The following is a 12,905-nucleotide window of genomic DNA, read 5'->3' as shown; positions in this document are numbered from 1 at the left end:
AACTCAGTCTTCCAATTAGATCTCTAAACTTTATATAATCTTAAGATCTGTCTTGGGTTTCTTTCCTTTTCCAATTTAAAATGGCAATAATCTGTCATGCAAAATGACTCAAATAAACATAATGTCTAAGAAACATAACTGTTGCCTTTCTTTTCCAAAAGTCAGGCTATTCCTTTTCATACTTCAGTGTTGACTGTTTAAACATTTTAGGCCCCCAAAAAACTGTTTCTAGTCAGCTGACCATCCATTTTTCATTAATGAACCTAGTAATATCTTCCCCCAGGGTAAAACAAAAATAAACCCTACCTACCCACCCTAATTTTAAAACCAGTGCAATAGGAAACATACATTGAGAGGTGGGAGCCTTAAAAGGCTTATTGTCCCTTTTGCATCTTGTAAGTTCCCTCAATGCCACTTCTAGTTTATGCTAAAAGTATCATCTTGGTCATGGAGGGAGGCCTTTTGCATGGAAAATATGGCACGTTTAAAGTATCTGAGGTATATTATAAACATCAGACTGGTTCCCTGAACAACTGCACTGAATTTAAAATGAAACCCAGATCTGGTTTGAACACCATCTAGTCAGTTTCCAGATTTTACTGCAAAATCACATTTTCATAATGTTTGCCATTGTAAATCCATAATATAAGGGTCATATCAGTAAGACTTATGGTCAAATCATAAGGGTTGGTATGTCAGTGAACAGCACAGAACCTAACAAGAACAGTGCTGACCCTGGCATGAATAGAGCAGGACCTGACATAAACAGTGCTGACCCTGGCATGAATAGAGCAGGAACTGACATAACCAGTGCTGACTCTGGCATGAATAGAGCAGGAACTGACATAACCAGTGCCAACCCTGGCATGAATAGAGCAGGACCTGACATAAACAGTGCTGACCCTGGCATGAATAGAGCAGGACCTGACATAAACAGTGCCGACCTGGCATGAATAGAGAAGGACCTGACATAAACAGTGCCGACTCCTGGCATGAATAGAGCAGGACCTGACACAAACAATGCCAACTCTGACATAATGAGTGCAGGATCTTACATGAACAGGACAGACTCCAACATAGACAGCTCAGTTCCTGACATGAACAGTGTAGATTCTGACATGAACAGCACAGACCCCAACACAGACAGCTCATATCCTGACATGAACAGTGTAGATTCTGACATAAACAGGACAGACCACAACACAGACAGCTCAGATCCTGACATGAACAGTGTCGATTCTGACATAAACAGGACAGACCCCAACACAGACAGCTCAGATTCTGACATGAACAGTGTAGATTCTGACATAAACAGGACAGACCCCAACACAGACAGCTCAGATCCTGACATGAACAGTGTAGATTCTGACATAAACAGGACAGACCCCAACACAGACAGCTCAGATCCTGACATGAACAGTGTAGATTCTTACATAAACAGGACAGACCCCAACACAGACAGCTCAGATTCTGACATGAACAGTGTAGATTCTGACATAAACAGGACAGACCCCAACACAGACAGCTCAGATCCTGACATGAACAGTGTAGATTCTGACATAAACAGGACAGACCACAACACAGACAGCTCAGATCCTGACATGAACAGTGTAGATTCTGACATAAACAGGACAAACCCCAACACAGGCAGCTCAGATCCTGACATGAACAGTGTCGATTCTGACATAAACAGGACAGACCACAACACAGACAGCTCAGATCCTGACATGAACAGTGTAGATTCTTACAAAAACAGGACAGACCCCAACACAGACAGCTCAAATCTTGACATGAACAGTGTAGATTCTGACATAAACAGGACAGACCCTAATGTGAATAGTGCAGGCCCTTACATGAACAGCAAAGACCCAGGCATGCTGGTTAAGTACACACTCCATAGGGATAAATATACAGACATTCTAGTAGAAGAGGTATGGCATAAATGTAACTGTAAAAGTGAGATCTGGAAGGAATACACATGAGAATGATGCAGGGTCCATACAATTTAATCTGTTTAGAAAATGAGCAACCAGAATACTGGTATCAGCTGTCATATATTGTTGATAGGCTATAAGGTGATAATATGACATGGCAATGACACGATAATATGACAATGCAATGACATGATAATATGACATTGCAGTGACATGATACTATGACATGACAATATGGCATGGCAATGACATGATAATATGACAATGCAATGACATGATAATATGACATTGCAGTGACATGATAATAAGACATGACACTATGGTGTGACAACATGATACTATGACATGGCAATGATGTGACAATATGACATGACAATATGGAATGGCAATGACATGATACTATGACATCACAGTGACATGATACTATGATATGGAATTGACAGGATAATATGACATGACAATATGGCATGGCAATGACATGATAATATGACAGCAATGCATGATAATGGCATGATGATATGACACAACAATGACATGATAATATGACATGGCAATGACATGAAAATATTTATGGCTACATTGTTTTATTATAACAAAGAGAAATATTAAAATATTCACGCAGAAAAATAGTTGCTGATGATTCAAAGGCAAGAATAGTCTGATTTTAAACCTAAAACATTTATATTATTATGCCTTATCTGGGCTACTGAATGTAAACAATGCCTCCTAGTTCCTTCCCTAGTACCTAGTAGCACAACTGGCAAAAATCTAATTCTGAAATTTGCTGAAATTAACCAAACAAATGGGAAACTATAAACAATCAGAATATGTGTCTGAATAGCTGGTTATCTGGATAAGTCATGTAACAGGTCAAAATTTGATAAGTGGTTTTGACAAGATATCACTTAAAGACTTGTATCTTGGGAACAAACTTGAAAGCTCTTTATGTAAGAGTGGTTGCTGTCAAATTCTGTTTAACAGCTTTCAATAAAGACATTATAAGTTTTTTCTACTTTTAGAAACAACAGTCATATTCTACATCAAACCTGCAGCATTTGTACCAAATTAAAAGATCTCCATACTGAGATGTTTTCAGTGAAATTTGGTCACATTCCTACTGGTTATGAGATGAAGTAGTTTCTATTTTTAGTGAAGGTGTACATACATGATGAAACATCAGTATTATTAATATGTAAGCTTGGAAGTCCTTCATGCCAGAATGCATTGTGCCCAATATGGTCAAGGTCTGTTCAACAGTTTTTAGAAAAGTAATTTAAGGGTTTGTCTATTTTCAGTGATGGCTACCAGATCAGATTCATTTAAACAACTTTGAAACCACTTAATGCCAGGATGCTAAATGACAAGTCTGGTTGAAATTGGTTTAGTGGTTTTTGAAAAGCTCGAATTAATAAATGTTGATGGACAGATGAGACTCACGATGCAAAACAAATTCACATGCCTAGCGACCTAAAAAATAAAAATAAAAACAAAATTAATGAACTTCCCTTGTCATTGTCTATTAAATTTCACAAAATCGGAATCTGTGAAAATAGTTATGACATCTAAGGGGTGATTATTCTTCCTTTCTTACCCCAGTCTTCAAATCAACTGTAAACCAGTTTGGTACATGCACCATCTTGAAGTGGTTTTTTATCTGCTCCTCAAGGTCTGTTTTACCCAAATCATTCACTTTTCTTGCCTGGATGAACAGAATGAAAAAGATGTGGTAAAATCCTGTTCAGTGGTTTATGATAAGAAATTGCTGTGGAAAAATCCTGTTCAGTGGTTTATGATAAGAAATTATTGTGGTGAAATCCTGTTCAGTGGTTTATGATAAGAAATTATTGTGGTAAAATCCTGTTCAGTAGATTATGGTAGTTTATGATAAGAAATTGTTGTGGTAAAATCCTGTTCAGTTGTTTATGATAAGAAATTGTTGTGGTAAAATCCTGTTCAGTGGTTTATGATAAGAAATTGTTGTGGTAAAATCCTATTCAGTGGTTTATGATAAGAAATTGTTGCGGTAAAATCATGTTCAGTGGTTTATGTTGTTGTTGTTGTTGTAGGGTTTAACGCCATTTTTCAGCACACGATAGGCTATACATGGCGGCCGGTATTAATGGTGGAGGAAGAACCCGGAAAAACCACGGAAAGAACCACCGACCCACGAGAAGCTATTGGCAAGCTTTCTCACATACCCACATTAGCCGAATCCGAGACTCAAACCCACGCAGACAGAGGTGAGATGGCAGTGATCCGTAACGGAGAGCGCTTTAGACCACAAGGCCACTCGGGGCCCCCAGTGGTTTATGATAAGAAATTATTGTGGTAAAATCATGTTCAGTAGTTTATGATAATAAATTGTTGTGTTAAAATCCTGTTCAGTAGTTTATGATAAGAAATTGTTGCGGTAAAATCATGTTCAGTGGTTTATGATAAGAAAATGTTGTGGTAAAATCATGTTCAGTGGTTTATGATAAGAAATTGTTGTGGTAAAATCCTGTTCAGTAGTTTATGATAAGAAATTGTTGTGGTAAAGTCCTGTTCTGTGGTTTATGATAAGAAATTGTTATGGTAAAATCCTGTTCAGTGGTTTATGATAAGAAATTGTCATGGTAAAATCCTGTTCAGTGGTTTATGATAAGTAATTGTGGTAAAATTCTGTACAGTGGTTTATAATAATAAATTATTGTGGTAAAATCCTGTTTAGTGGTTTATGGTAAGAAATTGTCATGGTAAAATCCTGTTCAGTGGTTTATAACACATGCAAGTTTAACCATTGGAATTGATGACCTGCTGAGCTCTACTTTTGAAAAATAAATGTTTTGAGAGTATGGGATTTGGTCATTTTTCTCTGGGTAAATCTGAATTCAAAACCAATAATGATTATGCACAACTGTGAATCCTAAACATCTAATGCCAAGAGATGAATCAAAGTCCAACTGCAAACAACAGAGGGTTTATGTTCTTTGTTCTACTAATTACTCTTAAAAAACTGCACAGACCCAGATCTGGCAACACATCACGTTTGCAGTTAGGGCTGACTATAATATATACACTAATCTCTTGTTTACTGGAAGAAAATTTATGGAAATTTTTATACACCAAGCAAAATTATTACAAAGACTTTAAGAATAAAGTGAGTACTTAGTGGCTAGCATTGTGCACTTTAATAACATGCATGGAAAGTAATGATTTCAAGGTATAATGGAAATATTAAAATAAGGTGAGGGTTACTTACTGTTAACACATCCCATAATGCCACATTTTCATCTGTATCTACTGTTAAAATATGTCTTTTGTCGTTTAGCACATAGTACTGCCTTATGCTAGGACCTCCTACAACAGAAAATCATGGCTCAATATGAAAAGCAAATTTTTAAAGTAAATTACATTTCTTCAAAAATACTTACCCAATCACATCAAAATTAGGAACATAATCTAACCACCTTCTGAATCCAGCCCTCCTAACAGAAGAAAAATGTCTTTTATATCATATAGACAAAGGATAATAATCCATGACCATTATCTAGCCTATCTCCCTTACTGTCACTAGTTTTAAGCTGATTATGGATCAACAAGTACAGTGGAACCCCGCTATAACGTGATAATTGGGGCCCACAAAATTGGATCGAGTTAATATCGGGGTCGTGTTAATGCGGGGTTCTACAGTATTTTACTTTTTTGAGAGAACAACTCATTCACACATATACATGCATTCATGTCTATGGTATATGATGAATAGGGTATAAACACCGTTTACTATCGTGCTGTCATGGCTTTTGGTTCATCTATAATAAATTATGCATGTAATTCCACTGAAAACTTGCACAGCTTTACAATATTCAATATTTTTTCCTCTGATCACTGTATCTGAATTCAACATTTAATATACAGCATGAACAAAGTATCAACAGTGTTTACTTGCTGTCTGATATCGTACCATCAGGGCTTGAAATTAATCCATAAAATATGTAATTCCATTGCAAAAATGGCATACAAATTTAAACTATTCAGTAATTTTGTCACACGTCATTATGTGCCTGAATTCAACAGAAAAATTAACAGCAAAATTAGGTTAAGAAAGACAAAGCATGTATACGGTTCATTACGTTCCAGGGTCTATGAACGGTGTCTGTACAAATTTCATACTGCTAAAATTTTCTCATGCATTTCCGTGTACATTTATCCATTGCAAATTTCCAATAATGAACGCTTGTACGCCTATTCGTTTGAACGGCTACAACAAGAATAATTACAAATCAACACATGCTTTCAGCTTGCATATAACCTTTACTTCAGATTTTGTGACTATTGAAAGAAACGTGTGAAAACTACTATACTAATCATGACGCAAAGTGCTGAGAACGATTTGTGTTTGTGAACTTGCTTTTCTATAACGGTAAAATATTTTTTAAAAAAATAGGAAATTAATAACGAGTTCATAAACAAACACCATAGCCATGCAAAACCCGAGAACTAAGTGCAGTTGGCCTACAATGGTCATGAGTCACTTTAAAAAAAATGTAAAGCTGAACGTATATACAAATTCATACCCTTTCAATTTCCAGCTAACAAAACGGACATTATTTACTGGTCAACTGGTTGCGTCTAATAACACTGCCAAGCCCAACAAACATGTTGGCGGCTTTCATTTTTTGATGTTTATTAAATTGTGAGAATCTTTTATCAACCAACGCATTGTCTGCTGCTTGTTTGTGTATGCACTTAAAGAAACACATGTCGGCTATTGTTTGAGCAACGATGGTACACAGAATTAATTGAAGACAATCACAAAGACGACCTACTGGCTTTACTCATGGATCAGTAATAAGTAACATTTCCGATAATGTTTATTTTGGCAAAACATTTCAAGAACCTTTTGAAATTATTAAATTTCAGAAGCCAAGCCACAATCATATTATATTCAAATTCACACTCGAACTCTTCCCCAAAATGATAATAAACGTTTTGCACACTATTTCTCTTACTTTTAAAAAGTATTTTACCAGGTACGAGAAAAATACAGGTACATGTATTTAAAATTCCAGGAACCACGCCATGATTGTATTATATATCGTATTATACTCGAATTCATACACGATCTCTTCCCCAAAATTATAATATTATTTTTTTGCACAAAGTGCAGAGAACGTAATTGCGTTTGTGAACTTGCGTTACCGTAACGGTAAAATATTTTTATAAACAAATAGGAAATTAATAACGAGTTCATAAGTAAACCCCATACACATGTAAAACCCGAGAACTAAGTGCAGTAGGCCTGCAATAATCATGAGTCACTTTTATAAAAAAAATTTTTAAAAGCTGAACGCATGTACAATTTCATACCAATTCAATTTCCAGCTAATAAAGCGGACATTATTTACTGGTAACATGTCCGATAATGTTTATTTTGGCATAACACTTCAAGAACCTGGTGATATTGTTAAACTTTACAAGCTACGCCACGATCGTATTATATTAAAATTCATACGCGAACTCTTCCCCAAAATGATAATAAACGTTTCACACACTATTTCTCATACTTAAATTTTTTTGCTTTCTTTCCCCGGTACGAGAAATATACACATACATGTATTTAAAATTTCAGGAACCACGCCACGATCATATTAAATTCGAATTCATATGCAATCTCTTCCCCATAATGATAATAAATTTGTTATTCATTATTTAATGTACTTTGAACAAAAAATATTTTTTTCATGTGCGAATGAATATACAAAATTTCGGGAGCCACACCACGATCGCATTATATCCAAATTCACGTTAAAGCAGGGTACATTATAGCGGGGTTGCATTGTATGTTTATGTGGTTGGGAGGTATGAAAAGTAATGTGATCATTTAAGTATTTTTGGAGAAACATAATTTACTTATAAAATTTGCTTTCCCCTTCAAATATGTTACCCAATCATGTTAACACTAGGAGAATAGGTAATAGGATGGAATGCTGAGCATCCCAGGATATCCTTCGAGGGAAGGAAGGCTGAATCCCTATACGCTTAGTGGGTTGCCATGAAAAAAGGGTACACTCCCCCATACTATTAATATTTATAACTGAGGAATGTAATGGGCATTTGAAGAATGTGTTGGTCACACATAGGCTATGGGAGCAGCACATCTCCAGCAGTCGCTGACCGTTCTCGTTGATTTTGCCCCTTCCGTAAAAGCCAAGACAGGTGGACCAGGCTTCTTGGTCAGCTCCCACTCTAGCATTGAAGTCTCCTTATAAGTAGAGGCCTTCAGTGTTGGGAATACTGAATACTGCCTGATCCAGAGCCTCACAGAACTTGTCTTTCTCCTTGTGGGTAGAGCAGAGGGTTGGGGCATACATGCTGAAGATGTTGACTGGGCCTAAGGATGTTGACAACCAGAGGGCAAGGATTCTCTCAGTACCTGATGACAGAGGTTCAATGAAGGCAACTAGAGTGTTCTTTATGGCAAAGCATACACCATGCAGCCTAGGTTCATCCGAGGGCTTCCCTTTCGAAAAGAAGGTGTAATTAGCTTCCCTGATGGTGCCGCTATCAGCCAGTTGGGTCTCGTGGAGGCAGGCAATGTCAATGTTCAGTCAGGAAAGTTCTGTCAATGACGGCAGTCTTCCGTGCATCGTCGATCTGTTGTAGGTCAGCAGTCAATCCAGGATGCATGGTATTGACATTCCAGCTTGCAAAACGAAGAGCTGGAGTCTTCTTTTTTCTTCTTTGAGTCTTTCCTGGTGTGGAGTTTGTGGCCCACTTGTCGAGGTGGTTCTCTAAGCTCCATGCACCCAGTGAAGCAGGCAGGCCATGGCATGTGGTAGCTGTCCATCAGAAGTAACCCCTGGTGCTAACTAGGGCATAACCGACTTTTGATCCGGAAATCGGATTCCACCGGATAGTATGAACTTCCGATTAATCGGAGTCGGACAAGGCAGGAACGACCGATTCGGATAATAAAAATAATAAAGTTGAATTTCTATAGCACCGTGTCTAACACTGCGTGTCATTCGATAGTGCGTTAATAAAGTTAAATAAGAAGTCAGAAAAGTCCAATATGGTCAACACAACGGGGTGAAATGATAATACTCGAGTTAGACCGAAAGATTTAAATTTATTAAAATATATAATACAGTCCTACCCGTTTATGTCAACATCCTCAATAATGAAGGTATAATATTGAATACATTGACACATGCTAATGAGGTATTAAAAGAAAATGATTCCGCAAGAGGCCAACTTTATAGGACCAAACAAAAGCCTGTTTTATTTTTATTTGACCGCGACATTAAAGCATGGCGGCAAGATCAACTAATTGTTGAATAAAGTACAGGATGGAACTGGCCGCTTGCCGACATAAATGATTAAGGCGGGAAAATAAAAGCCTGGCGGCAAGATCAACTAATTGTTGAACAAAGAATGGGTCGGAACTGGCAAAAAAATAAAAAATTTCATGGATTCTTTGTGGCTTTGAACTTCGTTGCATTTTGCTATAGTCCTGCCATATCCTTCCCCTTGTGACATCGGTGTGATATGCAAAACGTGTGTAACACGGTTTAAAAAGTTAATTTGAAAAACCTTTTAATTTAGCATTTCCGATTAATTGAATCGTATCCGGAATCGGAAAAATTTCATGCCCAAAATCCGGAATCGGAAATCAGTAGAAAAATGCTAATCGGTTATGCCCTAGTGCTAACCTCTGTGTCAATCGAGCTTTGACATAGAAAAAATAAACTGCTACTTCCTGTGTTGTGCTGACACTGTAAGATGCTGGAGTGTCCTCTCCATTGGAGCTATGATGCCTGGGCAGGGTGGTATGGAGAATCAGCTGTTGCCCATGCAGCAGATCCCCCATCTCCACTCAATTGGTGGACCAAAGGGAATGAGGAATGCTGGTTTTAAGGTGCCAGTGGCCCGCCTTCACCCCTTCTCCTGTTAGTGGAAAACATGGTCCGCCTGACTTCAAAGCTAAGCCACTCACAAAGGCCAGAAGCTGGATTTTAGTTGACGGAGGCAATCAGAGACGCAGAGACGCAAGCCGTATGGGGCATTTCTGGAGGAGTGGGGCACTTGTCTCCCACTCCCACCCCTGCAATGTCAACCTCACTGAAACCAAAACTTCTTGACATCCACATGTCTAACTCATAATGATGTGTGATATCTCACTGAAAACCAAAGATTCTTGACATCCACATGTCTAACTCATGATGATGTGTGATATCTCACTGAAAACCAAAGCTTCTTGACATTTAATCATTTACACATAGCTGAGTGTCACAGTAAGTGTGACAATCATTTACACCTAGCTGACTGATATCACAGCAAATGTGACAATCATTTACACCTAGCCAACTGATATCACAGTAAGTGTGACACTCATTTACACCTAGATGACTGATAAGTGTCACAGTAAATATGACAATCATTTAAGAAATTGCAGCCTAAGTGTGAAGCTGATATTTCTTGCGGTAAAGCTTTGTTTCTTATAATAAGATTTATCTATGGGACTGTCTTCACTTCAAACAAGGTATTTTAATGGTTTTGACCTATTTTAGTATCAAGCTTGCATTTAGTGCTGGTGTCAGTAAGAATACAAGTATCACAGTGGATAGGTGTATTGTGTTGAGTAGAGAGATTCCTGGGCCAAGTATGTGTTTCAACTCACTCATCCCTGGAATGAAAAAACCTTTCCCTCAGCTGTATTTGCTGTCTGGTATTCTACAGATTTTGCCATATGAAACAGCAGAGGGAGGTATTCCCTAAAATTGTCAATGGGTACCCAGGTAATCAGGTAGCTGCCCATTGATGATGTTGATGTTGATGTTGTGGGGTTTAATGCCATATTTCAGCACACGATAGGCTATGCATGGCGGCCAGTATTAATGGTGGAGGAAGAACCCGGGAAAACCCTGGACCCACAAGAAGCTACTGGCAAGCTTTCTCACATACCCATGTTATCCGAATCCTAGACTCGAACCCACGCAGACAGAGGTGAGATGGCAGTGATCCGTAACGGAGAGCGCTTTAGACCACTTGGGGCCACGCTGCCCATTGATAATAACCTGTGTAATAAAATGGGTAACTGGGTTCCCATTAAAAATTAAAATAAAAACATGTTTCCAAGTTCAGATCAAAGACGTCAGGAGCAAGCGAGATACAAAATAGCAATTTCAGTTCAAAGCTCATGTCATGTGACTATTGGCTGCTGTGTTAGACCTAATTTTCTTATTTTCTATTCACCGTAACTGTACGTGTCACAGATTCATTACATTTTGATAAACATATACATAGCAGACAAGTCTAAATTGAAGGATTTGTTGTTGTGGGGTTTAACGCCATTTTTCAGCACACGATAGGCTATACATGGCGGCCGGTATTAATGGTGGAGGAAGAACCCGGGAAAACCCCGGAAAGAACCACCTACCCACGAGAAGCTACTGGCAAGCTTTCTCACATTCCCACATTGGCTGAATCCTAGACTCGAACCGCCGCAGACAGAGGTGAGATGGCAGTGATCCATAACGAAGAGCGCTTTAGACCACTCGGCCACTCAGGGCCCCCTCTAAATTGAAGGAAAAAAATGGTGTCAGATAATGGGCTTTATCAGTGTGACTCATGGATGTTATATGACTGACAAATGTTAGAGGGGAGAGAGTTTGTTAAACATAAAATCTTCTTGTGTCATGAAAAGACAAATCAATAGCACTTAAAGTGCGAAAGAAGAATTCAACAGTAATGTAATAAAGAATTTATCATTTGTGGACTTCATAACCATTCAGTGAAAGTTAGACATGTAGATTAGTTAAAATGAGTGTTATGCATAAATAATTTATCAATTTGTTTTGGTCAATACTCTTGTAATAACTACAAATCCACATGGATTTTGCTGATTTGTGACAAGAATTTTAACCGCAGATCCAGGTAAGTAGCAAAAATAAATGTACATTTTTCATAGTTTTCTGTAATTATGGCATGCAATATATAGATTGCTCCTTTGCTGCTAAGATTATGCTTTTCTGCCACTTATATTAGTAATAGCTTATATTTCTTTTGGGGGTTGGAATGTATGAATATACGACACAGCAGTTCAGGTTCACAGTTAATACAATTTCCCTTTGAGTGGGTATCCAGGTAATTGCTTGTTAGGATCGATGGGTGCTCAGTAGAAACAACAGAGGGAGTTATTCCCCCATATGTAAAAGCAGAGGGAATTATTGCCCTCTACAGATACATAAATCCTGCCCTCAGGGTCAGAATCTGAGGGCCTTGTTTCTCCCTCCAAATTTTGACCCTCATGTGTGACTGGCTTATCCCATACCAATGCATTTTAACAGTATCACTATTATTGCACAACATCAACAAAAAGAATTGTATCTTACCTTTAATAGTAGCATCAGACTGTGTACATACTGGAGTCACACTGTCATTGTCATATCCTGCTGACAGTCTTTTGTTGGCAGCTTTAAGTGACTAAAAATGATAAATTTGATGAGAGGATTAACACACAACAAAAGGCATTTTTAATTGCATCATTACATAACATTTAATACATTAAGAAAAAATTAAATTTGACAATTTTGAAGCCGATCAAAATTTTCTGAAACCTTTTGATGGGTAATCAAAAGAATACATTTGCTCTGCTCCCTTTTCCAAAGACTCCATTCTGCATCAGTGCATTAAGCATTAACACTATTGGTTGTCATGGCCACTGAATGATGAGAAGGCCCTACAATACCCATTATACAGTACACCCATTATACAATATAATCATTATAAAAAATGCCCATTACACAATATACCCATTACACAATATATTCATTACACAATATACCCATTATGCAATATATTCATTACAAAAAATACCCATTACACAATATACCCATTACACAATATATTCATTACACAATATACCCATTATGCAATATATTCATTACACAATATACCCATTATGCAATATATTCATTACATTATATA

The 12,905-nt window shown here is 37.6% G+C and overlaps 1 protein-coding gene across 1 annotated transcript in view; it reads right to left on the bottom strand.

Annotated features, from left to right (window-relative positions):
- LOC149783630 (WD repeat-containing protein 48-like) overlaps positions 1–12,905 on the bottom strand; it is a 67,726-nt gene that overhangs the window by 23,691 nt on the left and 31,130 nt on the right. Inside the window, exons 10-12 of the mRNA XM_089931878.1 lie at positions 12,311–12,401; positions 5,176–5,273; positions 3,526–3,633 (exon numbers count right to left, since the gene is read on the bottom strand). Of these exons, the coding sequence (XP_089788004.1) occupies positions 3,526–3,633; positions 5,176–5,273; positions 12,311–12,401 (297 nt within the window). The remainder of the gene's footprint in view (positions 1–3,525; positions 3,634–5,175; positions 5,274–12,310; positions 12,402–12,905) is intronic.

The sequence above is a fragment of the Sinohyriopsis cumingii genome, chromosome 14, assembly GCF_028554795.1.
Source record: "Sinohyriopsis cumingii isolate HCF-2022 chromosome 14, ASM2855479v2, whole genome shotgun sequence".
Taxonomy (NCBI): Eukaryota; Metazoa; Mollusca; class Bivalvia; order Unionida; family Unionidae; genus Sinohyriopsis; species Sinohyriopsis cumingii.
Note: the sequence above shows the minus strand (reverse complement) of the source record. Positions and strands in the feature narration are given on the sequence as shown.